This window comes from Gallus gallus, chromosome 5 (genome assembly GCF_016699485.2).
Source record: "Gallus gallus isolate bGalGal1 chromosome 5, bGalGal1.mat.broiler.GRCg7b, whole genome shotgun sequence".
Classification (NCBI taxonomy): Eukaryota; Metazoa; Chordata; class Aves; order Galliformes; family Phasianidae; genus Gallus; species Gallus gallus.
Window position 1 is genome coordinate 26,981,079 of NC_052536.1, and position 19,347 is coordinate 27,000,425.

The following is a 19,347-nucleotide window of genomic DNA, read 5'->3' on the forward strand; positions in this document are numbered from 1 at the left end:
TACTGAGGAGAATTATTTGTTTATTCTTATTTTTCTGCCCTCAGTCACAGGTCAGAATGGTCAAATTGTGATTCCTGCAGCTTAAACAATAGTTATTTATTACTTCATTACAAGGAGCCTTCTAAAAAATAGAAGTTGGTCACTACTTTCTCTTTGCACTGTGATCCTGTAGGAGTATCTTTGGGATTCTGCTTTCCAGCAGCTATTCAACTGATTTATTAAGAAGGTGAGTAAGGTTTAACTTGCTCAGATTACTGTCTGAGCCTTTTAAAATTAAGAAAAACAAACTTGTTTTCCAATTCATTGAAAGAGAAGCTGGTCTTAATGAGGCTGCATGATTTTCTGCTGTATCTCCTCTCTTGGAAGTTCAACATACAGGCCTCATCCTTTGATGCTTGCAGTCCAAACCCCTTTGGATTGTTTATACTAATGACCTCAGTGGAAGAATTAGGAATCTTTAATGTTACCTTCCCATTTACAAGAATATTCAAAGGTGCTTCTTTTTTTCTACTACTACAGCAAGTAGTGCTTGTGTTCTTTCTTTGTCTCTTTCAAAGAGATGCCCAGATCTCAGCCCCAAATGTCCCTTGCTGAATTGTTCTTTGGAGTTTTTTGCTTTCTTCTCTAACTCTGTGCTAGTTCCCATGTTATTTCTCCTGATTCCTGTCACTCTTCTGCAACTGTATACATCCCAGCTTCTAACAAAAGCAATGTACCTTACCTGCTTTTCTAGAGTCTCTGAGCAGAGACTTGTGGGGATGCAGAGGGCAGACAGTGATGTATTTTCATGTTCAGGGTAGAGGCTGCTGAACTTTTTCAGATAGCTGTCTTAAATAGTAAGTCCTAGTTTTTCTACTAGTTTCAATATGTATTATGTTGATTATAGTAGGCTCTTACTTTTGCTGTTAAGCTTCAAGACAACTAAACTTCCGATGAGCTTCAACATCTGGAGATATTTCCAGGCATATCAGCACCTGAAGATGTGTTATTGAATGCAGAAGTTGTACTAAAGTGAGAGTTCTGGTCCACCTTCTGCAGCTGAGCTCTGGGTAGGGACTCTTAGTTGCTCCACTCTTCCATGCACTTCATTTTTTCTTCTTTTCTCATCACTCAAATTAATCTGGGGGATCTGCGTTGTTTACTGTTCTCTAAACGTCTTCCTGTGGCTCTTCAGAACATAATAGTATGTTTTCTGCACTCCTGTCCTCTAGAACAAGAATTGACCTTAAGAGAGAATGTGATTTTTGGTTGAGTTATCAAAGAAAAGCTGCAGTTTTTGCTGATGTTTTGCAGGTCAGAAGAGTGCTAACCCAAAAGATTCCCTGTGGAAGGCACTGTGTTCCTTTTTAAGGGACTCTTCTGAGCAGCTGTCAGTTCTCAGCTTGTCGTGAACCCACTGACTGGGCTTTTGTGAATCTCACAAGCTCTGGAATTGTATAGCAGTCAAAGCCAGCCCTTTACAGATGGCCTAAATTATTCAGGAATTAGTAACATTTCAGTGAAGAAAGTGGAAGAGCCCCCAAAATAGCAGGTAGTGCTTTGCCTTTGTGAGCAATTTCATAAAGCTATTACAACCCTGTAGTGTTAGTGAAATAATACATGCATCCCTTAGAGGTAATTACTTCTTGTTTCTGTGCAGAACTGAGCAATTAGGGTTGTTTCAACAGCTCCTTTCCACTCCTGCATCTTGTTCAGAATTGGAGATCTCTTAAGAATACTGGTGGATTTTTTTTACACAAAATGTGCTCTCTTTGCCTTGTCTTTATCTTTCCTTCTTTCAAATATCAACAGTTATGGCAACCAAAAGGCTGGAGGCAAATAAGCAGCTGACAGTCTTCCTGATGGGCAGAAACACAGGGTGGAGTCTCTCCTGAATTCAGTGGCACAGTGGTAGAATCACAGCAGAATTGCTAGTGGTGACGTAAAGTGCGTTTTGAGCTCTCAGAGTAGCTGGATTTAATGAGGTGAGATATTACTCATGCAAAACCTTCTACCAGAACTGATCAGCATGATGTACACAATTGCAGAAAATATGGTCTAAGGTCTTAAAATGCCTTTCCTATTTTTGTATTTATTTCTGCTTCCAGAACAAAATGAAGTTTTTTTCAACCTTCACTCTGATATATTTATATTGTGCTTCAGTGCATTCTGTCTTTGTCTACTGAGTTTCCTTAACTTATACTGTTTCCAGTTACAGGACAAGAATGGTATTTTACGGTCAATCATCCAGGAAGGTAAAAAACAATTGGTAACTTCAGCCCCAGATTTAGATTGTGCAGAAGGGGTTTACCAGGTCTTGTGGGTGAAATTCATTTTTTAAGTGTTTGAAAGGCATTGAATGGCTGAATTATTATATTAATATTATTATTATATTAAATGTCCTTAGTATCTTTGAACAAGGGTTAATACTCCAAAATTCAGATCTCAGTCTACTTTTTCTCCTCAACTTCAAAGATATTTTGTTTGGAATTTCAATCCAAATGCTTGGCTTTATCTGCATACTGGTTTGAAGGTAATATTGAGTTGAAACACCCTCCACACTTCAGGGAAGTTCAGATTTGAATTTCAAGAACGAGTTGGATTGGGAGGAAGAGTGAAGGGGAGCCAGCAGGGTTTCCTAATTACTAGTAATTCTGTAATGAAGAGGAACAGAGCTGCATGAACATGATAATCTGAGTTTCCCTTTAGAATATTTCTGTATACTAGGAGATACCCCTTTTGGAAATGTATCCTTCTCATAGTATCACACCTGTGTGAGAGCCATTTTATCCTGTCACTTTTAATGAAAGTTAAACCAGGAGTATTTGAAGTCTGTCACTTTTGGCTGACAACTACTTCATCTCCATTTTCTTGCATTCAGCTTTGTGTGTATAAGCTTCCCCTACTTAAATATATGGAATTCTGCATGCCTGTACTCTACGTGGACTACCTGCAAAACCTATTTGACTGAGAACTATTCAAAATCAGTGTTTAGGTATGCAAAATATTAGAGTGTGTGTTTGTGTATATATTCAATGACAGGACTCGGTGCAAGAATACCCTCCAAGTTGAAGCTGTAAGCAGCTTCAGCTATTGTCAGCAATAGTGGGTAAGGCCAGCTCAGCATGTGTCAAATTGTGTGGAGGTACGCATCAACAAAACAGCTCTTCTACAGTCACAGTCAGACACTGTTCTTAGTGCTGGCGCATCCTGCAATCTTGCAGCTGCAGCTGTCTGCATTGTGGTGTTAGGGCCCTCACTTTACCCCCTCTTAGCTTCTCTTCCTGGCTCTCTTATTCTTTCCTTGTGAAGGAATGGCCACAAAATGCCAGTCCTGCAGATGGCACCCCATCCCCCTGGGTTTTGGTACCTGCCTGTCCAGAAGCAGAGCAGAAACAATCAGAACCCTTACAGCTTCCTGAGGTTCAAGAGCAGAGGAAGAGAGACTGGGGCTGTGAAATTTTATTGAAGGTTGTTTCTGCTGTGCCCAGAGCAATCTGTCACAGTGCTCCAGGTTTACTCCTTTCAAAACATGAAAAAGAATTAGTCTTTACAAGTTCATCCAAAAAGCGCAGTAGTGCTGGTCACTTGCAGCCTCTGAGTTGAAGATGCACGTTGTTCCTTGCAGGAAACCTGTTGATATTTTGGGGCATCAGGAGGGGCACCAACAATGATCAGCTCTATGCAGCAGTGTGCATGTTGATGAACACTTGTTGCTCAAGTGGGGCTTGTTCTGTCCCAGCACCCCACAATCATGGTCACACCCAGCCTTTGCCACCGTAAACAAATAGCATGAGAGTTCCGCCAAGCTGACTGGGTACATGGGGAAAACAGCAGGAAATCCCAGTAGCAGGGAGAATAAGCGTATTCTTGCCTCTTTTGTGTAGGAGAGAATCTTCTCTGGGAGGAGACACTTGCAATTATCTTTTAAGATCATTATGTTACAATGGAATTTAGGTTTCAGTTACCAGAGATTTTGGCATTGGGAGGATGTTCTCATCACTGTCTGAGAGGCCCTCAGCACCTACACTTGCACTGCAGTTCTTCACCCGTACTGGACTGGTGCATGGTCTCCTCCTTTTCTTCCCTACACCTTGTGTTGCTCTCTGAATGTGGTAGGACAATTCCTCTTTTCCCTGTGCCATAATTCCCATAGGAAATTGCTGCTGTTTTTTTATCAGTGAAACCTATTCTGTTCAGGTGTCTTTTGCATCTGCTCTGGCTTCCTGAAGTCAGAATTGTTTCTATCTATAGTTTCAATATATTAGAAGGATGATGTTGCTTTTAAAGCAAGTAATATGAATTCTAAAAAGAAAAATGCTTTTAAGGTGTGATTTATTTTATGAAAAAGTGAATATAAAATAAACAAAAAATTCCTAAAAAAATCTCAGACTACTCAAAGCAAAACAAACTTGGTACATTAAATAATGTATTAATAAGCATCTATAAAATAGATGTTGGTTTTAATCTGATATGACATTTATTTGTCAGTCCTGTGGAGACAGCTGATGAATCATACGTAGTTATGGCACTTGTGAATCGTAAGTTTCCTCATGACTGAAGGTAAATGTCAAAGATACCATGTGTTAAAAAAAGATATCTTGCTTGGCAGGTATAGCTTATTCAGGAGAAAGGCTTCTGTTTCATACACATACTCTTTACATTGCTCAATTGAGTGTACTGGTTCCTTGAGCACCATCCTGCAGCTGTCTTATGTGCTTGAATACCTCCTCCCCATTTAGGTAAATAACATTTTCTTTGGTAGTAAAGAAGGAAGAGGGTATGATCAGTGAAATCTTTTTCTTTGGCTCTGTTCTAGTAAGCAATAAACAGAACAGAGCTGTCACCTGTGCAGATCAGATGTGCAGCATGAGCTGGGTTAGAACTCTGCACTGGCTGACGTTGACATCCTACCTGAGTGGGAGTGGGTGTCTTCTGTCAGTACTCAGAGCTCCATCCTGGCCTTTCTCTAGCAAACAGAGGAGGTTTCAGACATTCAGACAGAGCAAAGGACATTTGATGAAAAGCTTTTGTCACCTGGCCTTTCAGGGCTTTTCTGAGAGGTGAAAGCTGTCCTTGGGGACTTGTATCTGAGAAAGTTTCCTGAAGAGTTTTTGCATCTCCTGGTGGTCTCTTTCATCTTGTCACTAATGTCACCACAGAGCTTATTCCTGGGATAGATCAACAAACCCGGGACCTCAACAAACTCTAAAGGTGGGCTCATGTGAGCCTAATGAAGTTCACCATAGCAAAGTGCAAAGTTTTACACTTGAGTCAGAGTAATCCCAGACACATATACATACTGGGAGAATAACTTGAGAGTAGCCCTGTGGAGAAGGACCTGGGGTTACTGGTGGGTGAAAAACTGAACATGAGCCAGTAGTGTGCTCTTGCAGCTCGGAAAGCAAATGGTATCCTAGACTCCATCAGAAGGGGGGTGGCCAGCAGGGACAGGGAGGTGATTGTCCTTCTCTGCTCTTGTGAGGCCCCATCTGGAGTACTGATTCTAGGTCTGAGGCCCCCAGTACAGGAAAGATGTGGAACTGTTGGGGAAGGTCCAGAGTAGGGTTACGAAGATGATCAGAGCGCTGGAGCACCTCCACTATGAATGTAGGCTGAGGGAGCTGGGCTTGTTCAGCCTGGAGAAGAGAAGGCTGCTAGGAGGCCTCATTGCAGCCTTCCAGTATTTAAAAAGGGATTATAAACAGGAAGGAAGTCAACTTTTTACAAAGGTGGACAGTGATAGGACAAGGGGGAATTCTTTTAAGCTCAAGGAGGGGAAATTCTTAACAGAGGGTGGTGAGGTACTGGTATTTTGTCTGTAAATGTACTAATGAAAGACACATCAAGGAAAAGAGTGGAGTTTTGTATGGGAACTGCTGAGTCACGGCCTGAACCACTGATTGAGCACCTGGGGAAAGAACCCGGTCAGCCCTGGGAGCACAGGTGAAGGCAATTCACATGTGTGACTGGAAGGGGAGGAGCCTGCCTGCACCTCTCTTAGACCTCATTTAAGGGCTGCCACGGGGAAAGTACTGTTTTCTGAGGATCTCTCCTTGGTGGATTTTTCTCCTGTAGCCTAGATCTTTGGAAACAGGTGAGTGGTCCTTTTTTCCTTCCCCCATAATGCCTTTTTTGTTGTGTTGGTCCCCCTGTCATTATTACCTCTTGTATCACCATTCCATCACGTTGATCTTTCTGATTGTTACAAGCTTTAAGTTGTGACAGGAATCTGCACAAAGGTGTGTCCTTATTAGTCTGGAGTGGATGGAAATACCCCTGTGTATGTTGCATAACACTGGTCTTCGTGCATGTATGAAACATGCCTCTGTTGTGGGTTCTTCAGTTCTTATGTGAACCATTGATCTGCTCTTCCATTGTAGTCCCAGGGGAAATGTTCTGCTCTTTTGCCAATGGTGAGTAATGAAACAGTTATAAGGAGTGATGGGGAATGTAGCTCTGATGAAAACCTTGTTGGAACGGAAGGTAGGGTTAATCCTGTGCTGGTGCACACCTTATGCATATCTAAAAGGACTTCATGTGTAAATGACTCCTTACTGCCAGCAGTGAGTTTCATAGCTGCAAAATTCTGATTGTTTTGAGATGTTATAGGTATATGTAGCTGAAGTGATGCAAAAGATATTGTTGCCTGTCCCTTAGCTGCTGGGAATAGGTTTTCAGGGCTGAATGAGTTTGATTGAGTGGTAGAGACAGGAGGTACCACTAAGCAGATTTTAAGAAATTTCCCTCAAACCAATATTTTTATGATCTAGCATCTGAATCTCTCTTTTCATACTCTGCTCAAGAGAGAGGATTAGCAAAGAGATTTCAAAAGCAATGTAGTTCAAGATAATGGAAAACATCTGACCTGAATCTGATTCCATTTGGGATCTCGGTAACAGCTGCAAATAAGGCCAAGCTGAATTCCATCAGCAGAGCAAGATCTCAAGAGCACCTTTGGAGTGTGCCTGGAATACAAAACACAGCTAACTCTCTTGCATTTATTAGCATGCCAGCTCTCTCAGAGGGAGAAGAGAGGCTGTGTATGTGTGTGACTTGATGGCTAAGGTGGAATTGTGCTGCTTAAATTTGTAAAGATGAATTTGTAGAGTCCTTGCTTGTTGATGAGGTTGGGATGCTTTTAAGCTGGGAGAGGGGAAAGGTTGAGCACCTGCTGAGATTCCATTTTGTCAAGCAGTTCCTTTCTTGATAATGACGGGACTTGTTCTACTGTGCAATGTTTTAGTAAAAGCTGGCTTTTTCATCTCAAAGGCTGCTTTGTTTTTTAATTTTCTTTCTTTCTTTTTTTTTTTTTTTTTTTTGCCTTCAGGAAATATTGATTTCCCATACAGTCTCAGTGGGATTTACCAAAAGAAGCAAATTCCTTTGTTCTCCATTCTCTCTGGAGAGGCTTCTGGGGAGTGGAGTACAGGGATTTTTGCAAAAGTGAATAATGCAAAGAAAAATAATGCACAGAGCTCTTGTCAAAAGTTAGTTTATATGTATGTGAATCTGTATGTACATATGAATATATGCATCTCTGCCATATTTAATATTACATTTATATGTGAATAAATATATCATGAAACCCTGAACTCTTTTGAGGAAAAATTACGGTGTCAATATTTTCAGTTTCATCAGATGTACCTTTTCAGGATCAGCTCTAATAATTCTTATTTCTTTCTGGATGGTCGAAATCTGCACCAGTGACTTTACCCTTCAGTTGGCTTCGCACTTTGGAACAAATGCTGTTCATGATCTAGCCCTTCTTTCCCTAATTCTTTGATGAAGTGTTAGGCCTATAACACCTGCATCCTAGTGCACTAAAATTGGTAGCATTCTGCATGTCACAGAGGCATCCAGGGCTTTACAGATGGTCATTCCAAAGTAGACTGGGGAGAGGCATCGAGAATTCAAACCATGTGCTTTTCCATCCACTCAGTTCAGCACAGCATGTCCTCCCGTTATATCTTTTTCTTGCCTTCTTAGACTGTACCCTTGGTTTACACACTCTATAGGCTTTTGCTCTGCATGTCTTTGTGTTGCAGTAGAGCCTTGCATGGATGAGTTCAGCTGTTTTGGTGCTGGGAAGAACTGTCTTTCCTTTCTCATCCAGCTAGCAATGTTTTCCCTTTGTGTAAATGCATTAATTGTAGGCTTCATTGTTTCCCACTAAAGGAGGTGTGTCCCAGCACTAGCAGGCTGGTGTGTCTGCAAGCCCAAGCTCTTTGCTAGTAGTGCTAAGGCAGCATAGTTATCATCTGTCACTTTAGCACTTTCAGCCAACAAAGAGTTTGCACTGGTGTGTTACTGCCTGCCAGGATATGTCATCTGTCTTGTTTAGTGGTGAGTAGCAAATGATACAGGACACACCATTTAGATCTATGTATTCCACAAGGCTTTATTTTCATGAAGAATACAGACAGTGTTGTGCAATAATTGAAGTTTTTAGCTATTGCAGAAGAAAGCTAGAAGCAGTTGCCATTTCCACTGATACTTTGATAAGTTTTGGTTTCTAGATCAGTAACGATTGTCTGTTCAACTCAATTAGTTGAAATTCAATCAATTTGTCTTTTTTTGTCACATCTAAAAATAAAATTGAATTATACCATCAACAGGATTGGTTCCCTGCCCCTTCATCAAATAATAGATAACAAGAACTAAAAGGAGTTCTTAATGGAAATCAACAGAGATGTTAGGAACAGACTAGAACCTAATTCTGATGTCTACTCTTTCTGAAAGTTTGAGACTTAGGTATGCCAGGACTCTATCTGATAGAGTGCTCTAGATGTGAAAGTCAAAACTCTTGGAGTCAAAAAGGTCAGTTTTCAGCTGTTGCTTCACTTTCTCTTCCCATTCTCCTCTTATCATCAACATCTCTACAAATCATCTCCCTCTTATGGGTGTTCCAGGATCACAGAAGCAGTGAGATCAGCCGTTTGAGATGTTCCTCTGTTCTTGCAGAGGAGCTGTTGAGAACTGTTCCATGTTGACATGAGCTCTCTGACCAGGACTTACTCTTGAATTCAGAGGTTACTTTTATGGCAAGAGGAATCTAGGAGGAGAATGAATAAGGCCATAGAAGAGAAGACATGGAGGACGTTCTCTTGTTCTGTTCTCCAGAAGAGCAGTGGTATTGGCTGGGAGGTGCAGGAGGTATGTAGAGGCTATTTCTTCCTAAACTAGCAGGCACTTCTTACTCCAGGGCTCTGTTAGCAGACCCTGTGGGAGACACATCAGCCACATTCTACTAAGCCAGTTCTGCCCAGGAGGAGGGCTTTACTCATCACCTTTCTTCCTGTCACAGCACTGTGAATTTGTTCTGCCATTCCCTATGTCTGATGGGTGAGATTAGGAGTTAGAAAGGAGTGCTGAAATGAGAATTCACAGCTCCCTGGTAGGAGAAAGGAAGGGGGCTGAAGGGGGGTTAAGTCCATTCTGATTCAGCAAATCCACATCCATCTGAAGAACAGCGGTGCACTCTGAGTGTAGCTGGTATCTGAGTGTAGCTGGTATCTTTGGGGTCTTGGCGTAAAAGCAATGATACTAAGGTTTTGCTATGTGTTCTTAAGTGCTGATGTCACTGCAGTGAAAGTGCATGTGAAATTGGGAAAGCCTGTGTGACACGCTCTAAGAACCACAGCATTATCCTTCTGGAGAAGATAAATTAAGCAATCATCTGTTCTTTTAAGTACACAACTTCTTTAGATGAGATCTATTGCAGACAGAAAGTTACTTTCCTCATATTATTGTATGGCATGTCATCTTAAATCCACGTGACAAAATGGAAATCAAAAGCTTAGAAGAAAAATCACACAATACAAGTAGGCATGTCAGATTTCAGAAGCTGGAGAGAGCAAAATCCTCTGTCTATTGTTTCCTTCCCAAGTGCTGTCTTGTACTTGCCTCAGTTGGAATACCATTAAGGCTGAATATTTGCTTTTCAGTAAGGAGTAATTTTCCAAGTAATGATCACACAGTAGCTTTAATTCTAGGAAGCCTTGCCCTTCAAAATAACACCTCCACCCCAATTCAGAGCTACAGAACCTTCCTTGCAGTTACTTTGTACATGAGTTATTGTCATGAATGGTGGCTGTGATTACTGCTGTGCAAGGCTGCAAGTAATGGCAAAACAAGCACTACGTTCTTCTTTCAAAACGTGTGGAAAGATAAATGAGATAAATGAAGCCTCTGGAGGCAGTGGAAGCAAGTATCTCTGAGGTGAGTCTGAACAAGACTAAAGCATGAAGTCGTAGTGTTTGAAAATGCAGATAAACTAGAGGGAGTGGGGGTCATTGGCAGGCTGTGTCCTTAAGAACCAGATGGAAGGTGTCTGGAATGACACGGAGAGCAAGGCACAGAGTCTCAGAATTCCCTAGGAGGAGCAAGACTTGCTCTGGGCTTTGTTTTTGTTGGCAGAAATAAGACTTTGCATGTGTTCCTGTGGGTTAGCAGGACTGCACCTTTGGAACTCCTTTGCTGATACAATCCTATTGCCTAATAGGAACATAGGTAGGCCTCTGATACTAGCAAACTGCTTAGCTAGAATGTGCAACAGGAAGAAGAAATATGCTATTTTATTTATCTATTTATTTTAGTTTAGTTTCAAGGCTTTTACCAGAAACAAGCTGATATTGCTGTCTTGGGTTGGTTGTGGCTGTGGATGAATGTGCTTTAGTGTTCATGACGCTCACAGTTCGGACCAATCAAATTTTGATATTTGTTTGAAGCAATGCTGCTGTTTTTATCTACTTAATTTCTTCAATCACAGTTTTGAGGATGATCAGTTGTTAGAACAAGTGAACTATTTGTACCTTGCAAAATTATATGCTTAGGCCTGTTGCTTTGAGTTTTTCAGTGATTCAGGGCTGGAGAAGTCTGTGCTAGCATTGGAGCTTGTTGATAAGGATGCCAAATTCACTTCACTAATTCCTATAATAATAAGCTAGTCCATTAGCCTGCAGTGCCACCTAGCCTTCTCATCCTTTGGAGAACAGACAGTATGGTATGACTATTTAAAAAGATAAAAATAAATAGGAAGACATTTGTGTTATGATCGTTTTTCCTCCTTTGTTTAAAGTTATAATTCAATCTCATCAGAAGATTTTCATTAGCATTCTGAAAATCATTATGCCAGTGTTGGGGAAAAAGCAGTGGAGAAATAAAGACGATTTTCTTCAAAATGTTAGTTCTTTGCACGGTACAAGTATTACTCATAATTTGTAAGGTCTGAGCTTAGTGAGGAAGCAGCCAAGCTGGTGCATGACTGTTAAATATTTTAACAGTCTGATTCATCCCGAAGTGATTCAGAGACTATTGATAGTTGTCCTGTCAGGAGTTACCTTTTCTGTGGTGAAGTTGGAGTGATTAGTGACATACCACTAGTGCTCTGTTTAGTGTGGGGCCATACTCCTGGAAGTGGATGAAAAGGTTGAGACATAAGTACAGATGCAGGATGGGAACAACAGCCTCCAGTCAGGTTGGATGCAGGTGGTTAATGAAAGATAGGAAACAAGTTTTTACAACTGTGAGCTCTGTCAGCTTCTGGCACAGCTCTGTGCCTCCACCAATCTCTGTCCAGTCAGTTGACTCTCCTCCATCACTATTAAAAGGCAGAATTGTATTTTCCTTACCCTTTGGGTGGTTAGGTTCACATTTTTTTACTTGCTGCTCAAGTGTGCATCTGACTTACGTGTTGTTAGTAGGTGAGGGGAGAAATAAAATAACTATTTTCTGGCCAGTACACTTCCAGGGCATCTGTGGTAGCTTCTGCCTTCCTCAGTAGCAAATGCATTTAATCTGAAGTTTTGATTATGTGTAGCTCTGTGGAAACAAATGCACAACTTCTTGCTTTGGCACCATTAACCTGAATCACGTTGCATTTAGAGCTGAAAGAGATTAGAACATCAGGTCCTTTGTGAAAGACAACAAATGGTGACTAAAGCTCTGGCCGCACTCAAATGTAAAGAAAAATAGGCAAAAAGTGGAAACTGTGCGTTGCCCCAGTCTGCTTTAGTGCTGGAGACTCTTTCAATTCGTTTGCTGTTGCCAAGTAAAACCTCAAACCAAGCCCAGTGAATATGGGTAGGATGGGACCCCATTACTGATTTTTCTTTGATATGGTTTTCAGCTTATATAATAGTGGTATTCAAAAAAAATTGGTAGCCAGATACGTCACATGTACCACAGCAGGCTTCTTCAGATTTGTGGGTGGGAGAAGTGAGAAACAAACTATTTCGTTCCATCTCCAAATCCTGCTCTATTTTCCTCTGTATCAGTAAGTCTGCCTTCATTGTTTGATGATCTTATTAAATGTGAGCAGTTTTGTTTGAGAAGGTACTGCAGTGGATTTGGGCTTGACTAAATAAAGAATCAGCTGAGCAGTGCATGCGTATCTGTATGAACAGGCCATGGCTAACCATCAGATGATGTACAAAAGCATATTATTCCCAGGATGTACCTTTGCATTAAACAAAGCCCATTACCGGGTCTTGTGGAATTGTGAAATGCTATACATACTAGCTTACAAGTTGCATTTTAGTCTACTTTGCACACCCTTCAGTATTTTTGATTTCTTCACTACTTATGTTCGGATGCTGATCAGACTGCAAAGAGGATAGATATAGAGAAAGGAGTACTTAAATTCTGTGAATAAGGTATGATGCTTACATACATCCTTTTATTGGCATCCTGTGCCTTTGATAACTTCTCTGGAATGCAGCTATAATTTGACTGCAGGATATGATACTCAGCCGGACAGAAAAAGAGACCTCATACCCATTTATCTGATACCTGCACACTAATCAATAGGCGGTTTGAAGGTGCTGGACCAGCCTTGCTTAGCATCCAGTCAACGTGTCTTGAAGCAGTTGACCAAGTGTGTCAGAAAGGGTATAAAATGCCATAATCTGAAGTTTTGGGTGACACATCTTTTCTATTGCTGTTTTCCCATGCTATCTCTTTAAATTATTGTAGTGTCTTTTGGTGTGTTTGTACAGTGTGTAATAACATGAGTCCCTGCTCCCCTCACTGCCTTATCCACTGCACAGTGTTACTGTATCATGGTGCAAGTAGTTGTAAGATGGGACTGATGAAAAGCTCTCTGAAACTAAGCCTGTTTATTTCCTCCAGTATATAGGAAGTTACTGTTGTTGATATTCCTCTTAACTGCATGCAGTGGCTGATCTTGAGCTATTACTTAGTGCCATTAATTTGTTAATAACATTCATAACTACTTGTCTAATTTTTACCATCAGAATGAGCACGGATGTTCAGCATTTCCACCCCAGTTTCCCTGTTGTATATTGATTGCCTATCAGCTGACAATGTTGCTTTATGTAAACAGAGTTCAAACTGCCAGGGACCTGAGGGCACAAGTGGCCTAATGGCCCTGCCTGTTCTCCCCTGGGCCTCTCCCAACTGTACCCATGGCTCAGCAGCCCTGTTTCAGTCCGGCCTAGGGCTGTCAGTTGCTGCCCCAGCAATGCCTGCCCTGGTAGACTCCAGCCCTGCCCTGCTGGGCAGAACCTGTGCATCGATGTCCCAGCTTGACATTGGACCTTCATCTCTGTGAACTTGCCTGATGATGTGGACACTTGGCTGAACATGGCTGCCAGCTCCAGGCCTGCCCTGTGCACCTTGCCCATGAGTTGTGGGATGGGGCCCTGGATAGTGAAGATTCTGCCCTGCCAGTCATGTTACTGCATTCAACTCCCCATCCTTTTAGGAGCAGCCAGCCTTCAGTGCTCCCTGACAAATAATCTAGTATTCAGAAGTTGGGAATTGTATCTGCAATGAGAAAGGAGACAAAATGCAAAACTGAGTGAAGTTGAATGCAAATATTAATTTTGCTACCATGAGCTACTGACACATACCTAGCTTTCAGCTATGGCTCCCCACAGTCTTGCTAAATCCTTTAAATCCCTAATTTGACAGTTTTTCCTCTTGGTACATTCTGAAGGTAACTACTTTACCTGTTGCATTAATACAGAGCAAAGCACAGGCCCTCTGGCATTGCTGGCACCATGTGCTGATTTCTTCTCTTTTTTTTTTTTGCCATATCCCACACTCAATAACCAGAGCGGAATCAGTCATCTCCATGTTATGTGTTAAGTGTCTCAAGTGGAAGTGAGATAAAACTCTTTCAATCAAAATGCTCCCTGTGATGAGCTGCAAAGCTCCAGCACCCACCTAAGAGGTGATTTGTTGCTGTAGATGGAGGAAGGGCAACATAACTCTCTTTATATTCTAGAATATCCCCCAAAACCCTTAGGGATCTGATAAAATACCATCTATTTTTTAAAATACTATTTTTTTTACTTCCTTTAAAAAGGGTAGTCCTGGCTAATGTACTCAGAACGGGATAAGAATGACAACTTGATGTTGATAAAAGCGCTGTGTACAATCCAAAATGATAAGTTGTTAATATAATGGACAGCCAGGGATGGTGTACCTGATTTGGAGATAAGACCATTATGTGTCTTAAACTTGGCAGCTCAGCTGTGAAACATACTTGAAAGCCCCATTGTCTACTTGGTTTCTAAGGAGCTTTGGAAAGCGTATGAGAGTAAATTAAGGAAAGGTGTTAATTTAAGCTGGAATTCCTGACTAGTAATGCAAGTAGGGAGACCCTCAGGTACCACCATCAACTCTAATGCTTCCATTAGTTCTCTCTTGTGTCTGTTTTTCTTTTGTTCTTGTCCCCAGTGGAATATTGCAGCCCTATTTAGGGTGCCCAGCAGTGCCACTTTCCTGATTGGGAACCTGGAGGAGGTGTTAGAAGTGCTCTCAGTTATGACCTTGATGCTATGTAATTACTGAAGGTAATACCTGATTCTTGGTTTTCTATTTCATGTTGGTTGGTAGCATTACTGTCTACTTTTAACCCTTTCACTGCATTTTTTCTTAATCTAAGAATGCAGGTAGTGATTCTGGAAGGTACGCAGTTTTATGTTACAAATACTAAGTATGAATGAGCAGAATTGAATATAAATAAATGGACACCTTCTAAAGGGGTGCCAGTGATATGGAGAAACTCAGAAAAGTAGATGTTCCAAGAGGTAGTTTAATGTGAGCTTTAGACATAAATCTGGGAAAATGTTTGTTTCTGCGATGTGTTGAAAGTAGCTTTGGGATCAAAACAGATCCTGAGTAAGAAGAATCTCCCTTTCCCTTTGTATTTGCAATTAATTTGAATGCTTTTTAATGTTTAGACTATGATGCGTGTTAGCAGTGTGACTATCAGCAGCATTGTACTCACACCTCTGAAATAGTTTGGTTTCATGAATGATATCAGCCTGAGCACTTGGTGAAACATTTTAACACAGCCCAAAGCAAACCATGCCTTGTAAACAATTTACGTGACTGCTAAATAGCTTATATTAATGTCAGGATGTTTGTATTCAGGCCAATCCCTTCTATCAGGAGTTATAGTAAATTTGCTACAATAGAATGAGGTAAAAAAGGAATTTTCAAAGGGTCCCTCAAACACTGGTCACTGTGTAGAACATCATCTTTCCATGAACATTAGAGAGCCTGGAGTGGATACATCCATGATACTGCTCTTGCAGATATATTTCAAGTTAGGTGGAGTGGATCTTGGTCTTCACATGTAAGTGACATTTACTGTCTCTCCTACAGCAAAAGTCCTTTAAATAACAAAAGCACATCTAGACTGGCTTTGATCTCCTAAATTTAAAATCAAGCTTTTAAATTTTTTTTTCCTTCTTCTGTCTCTAAAATTATAAGTGGGTTTCTGGTCTTATATTTTTTTCCCCATAGGTAATTATTTTAGAAATGTTTTTAGGATAAAACATGTAAGACTGTGACTGTCTGTCACCCTTCCGAACTACTAAATATTTATAGGTGTCTGTCACTGGAATGTGGGCCTGGTTAAGTCTCTTCATTTATTTTAGTGAACTTTAGGTACTGCAGACACTGGAATCAATTTAGCAAGTAAACAGGTGGACAAATGCGGGAAGAGATTGTGTGCTGCTCATCTTTTCCAATTACATCAGCTGATCTTATATCAGCTATTCTCTTTCCTTTCTCTTTCTTGTATTTTTAAAACACCATTGCAAGAACAGCAGAGATACCCAAAAGTAACAATCTCAGGATATCTTTGACAGTTTAGCAGGAGCCCTGTGAGATTCAGTAGGAGGTTTGCTTTACAAGTGATGGCACTAGTGATGGAGCTTAGCTCCTTTCAGTGGGAGCCTTTTATTGCTTAGCAGTCTTTAGAATGATGGTGGGGGTTCAGTCTGTCCTCTAAGCAATATCTGGATGTTGAGGTGGAAGGGAGGAGGAGGCACCCACTCCCACCTGCACAAACTGTTTCTGCAAGCCTCAGACTGCTGCAACCAGATGGTTAAAGGCGCCTAACAGGGTAACTGGAGGTGGTGGGTTGGAGGGCTGGGGTGCTGGCCCCAGCATCATGTGTCTGGAACTGCTGAGCCCACTCATGGAATAACCAGCCTGGATGAAATTGCTGTGCTGGAGTCCCTGCCATGCTGCGTGCTCAAGACTGAGCTGTGGTATTCCCTTTTCAAAATGCAAATGCATACAGTTAGGGCAAAGTAGTTCTAGGTCTCCTTTGGCACCAGCTGGGGGATAATTTTCATGGCTGACTCTCTGGAGCTGGCAGTTAGCTATATAGGACATGGATGCACTCTCCTTCCAGGCTTGCCTGCCTCTAACACAAATCATCCTGCAGACTGCGTAACAAGTCGTTTACGAGGCTGCAGCTGTATGGTCTTTTCTTTCTGCTCCTGACAAAGGGAGGTGAGCCCTTCTCACAGACGGGATGGTTCCCGTGTGACTCAAGACAGTATCGGGACGAGCTGGGGCATGCTGGGCTGTGCTGATGTAACAGGCTCCCTGCAATTTTCATTCAGATCTGGTTGGCTGAGAGCTGGCAGAAAGCCTCAGATACGCCTCCAACGCAGATGAGGTCATCTCTGCTTTTTTTTTTTTTTTTGAGCTGCTCCAGAAAGTCTGCGGTGTCTGAACATTTAAGGTCATCATGCCAATTTGCACACCACCTTGTATCTCTGCGTGTGGGAGCCCATTTCTTCCTCTACTACACCCCTTCCCAGCACTATCACAGACCCTTCTCTCCCTTTAAAGGGGGAGGAGGAGCAAAGGGAAGATGAAATTACCGCAGTGGATTTTATAATTGACTCTTGCATCCTGGTCAGAGGGAAGCATTTGCTGGAAAGATGTTGCGGAGCTGCCCGGGTCTAACACGAGTGTAAAGTAGCTCCAGGGCAGAAGAAACTCCAGACCTTGCCACTAACAGAAGTGAAACTACTCGCCGTGCCCAGTCACTTCATTCCTTCCCCGCCCTCCCACCGTGTGCCGTGCAGAGATGCATCCAGCCAGCAGAGGAAGGGGTAGGTCTCCCCGGCTGTCAGTCAGCAGGGGCTGCCCGGCCCGGGACGAGCTGATCCCGAAATAAGGACTCGCCCTGGCGGACAGCAGAGCGCTGGGAAGCGCCCGGACCCACACCGTGCCTAGAAGCATCGCCGGCTCGGCATCCTCCTCCCTCTGGAACCGCTGATCTCTCGCTACCTTCCTCAGGGAACTGCCTGCTAACTTCGGCGCCGACGCTTGGTCTGCCCGCCCGGCTGTGGGTAGGATGGCGGCTACACCATCCTCGCTCTGCCCCGGGGGCAGCCAGCCCCTTCCTCGTCTTCGTCCCACCGCCGAACCCCGCGCTGGAGCCACTGTGGCACAGTCGCTTCGCCACGTCCTGCCGGGGGCTCAGAGCCTTCTCCGGAGCGCCTGAGCACGGGCCGAGCCCCGGCGCAGCGGACGGCTCCTGGCGGGCCGAGCCCCAGCACCGCGGACAGCTCCCAGCGGACTAGTGCGCCCGGCTCCGTGCCTCGGGGCCGCTGTTCATTGCGTTCTCTAGCCCCGTTGTAGCAGCACGCTGCTCTGCCGAGGACGCCGAGAGGACCCCCCCTAGTCACAGTGCTACCCACGGCGGTAGAAGAAGGCTTATCTCCGGGTTCGGAGTCTGTCTTCTGTAGATTGGGAATTACGAGCCTGAGCAGTTCTTGGTTACAGTGGTGCACGAATCTATGGACTCCAAGGTGTGCTACTGAGTTAGAAAGAAATCTGGGATCTGTCACGCTGTGGAAGGGTAAAAGAAACCCTTCAAAACCATCAAAACAAGCCCAAACCTTCCTACCTCCCTACAACCAACTTTACCCCCCACCTCCTGACCGTGAGCGTTTCTACTCCGTTTGTTCTCCCTCTTTTGGAGGCTGTAGGATGAGGCATTTCCCTCTGTCTCAAGGTAAAAGAATATCCTAGGGGCAGCAACACACATCTGGCAGGGATTGAAAGGTTTAAATCCAGCCTCCACGGCAATCAACAATGGCTAATGAACCAGTGATTCTGAATGTGTATGATATGGTGAGTATGAAACAGTTTTGATTATGGGGAGCAGTGTGGTTGGGTGGGAGCTTACGTGTGGAGGCAGACATTGCATGAAGAGGAGCCTAGCACAGCTCCTTAGAGAGCATGATTTTCACCCTCCTCCAGCAGTCTCTTCATCTAGGCATGTCATGTTCTCGTTGTCAGAGATGATGCTGACCATGGCATTTTTCTTCGAAAAATTTAGCATATTGTGCCAGAGTACCAGTAAAACAATACTGGATTTTCTGCAGAATTTTTCAGGAGCAGCAGTGGGTGAGGGGAGGACTTCTTAATTTCCAGTGTCCCAGTTAAGGAAGGGCATATGATCACCTCTCTCTCTTTGCAGGAGTCAATTGTCATTTAATTTTGAGAGATCAAGTACTACCAGGCAGTGGGAAGAGGGTCGGGATGTCACCCAGGGATGAGAAACATCTGTAGAATTGTATTAAGGATGTTGTTTCCAGGCTAATAATAATCTGGATCAATCCCTTATGCATGAGATCATAGTTAATCATAGTCTCTGAAGGTTAATCACAACAGAAGGAGTAAAAAAAGAGAGTCAGAACTAGTGAAGTTTCAGTGTGGGGAGGAGCATAGGGACATGCTCCTTGGAAGTGTTTTCTGGAAGTTCATAGTGTAGCAAGTTGATTCTCTTGCTCTCTTCTTGCGTGGAGGATTGTAATTGGAAGCTACTTGTGCTGAAAAATCAGAATATCCAAATCCCATCCTTGATACAAAGACCTAAAGAGAAGCTGCCTTGGCTCAACCTGTTTTTGCTCTCTGGCTTAGCACAGGCTTAGGATGAGCATGTTCAAATGAGGAACATTTTATCGTTGTTTACTTCTCCTGCATTTGTTAATGAGCTGAAAAATAATAGATACTTTTCCAGAGAGTAGCCAGCAAAGAGTAGGCTCTGGTAAATGCCAAACCTCTTCTTCTTACAAAAAT

General features: G+C 42.7%; 1 protein-coding gene across 3 annotated transcripts in view; it reads left to right on the plus strand.

The window, feature by feature from the left end:
* SYNJ2BP (synaptojanin 2 binding protein) overlaps positions 1-19,347 on the plus strand; it is an 89,942-nt gene that overhangs the window by 18,427 nt on the left and 52,168 nt on the right. The window contains exon 1 of one of the 3 annotated variants that reach the window (XM_421176.8): positions 17,417-18,396. The exons of the other annotated variants lie outside the window; for them this stretch is intronic. Coding sequence (XP_421176.2) covers positions 18,358-18,396 — 39 coding nt within the window. The 5' untranslated portion in view covers positions 17,417-18,357. Of the gene's footprint in view, positions 1-17,416; positions 18,397-19,347 lie in introns of those variants that run through there. 3 annotated transcript variants of the gene reach the window in all.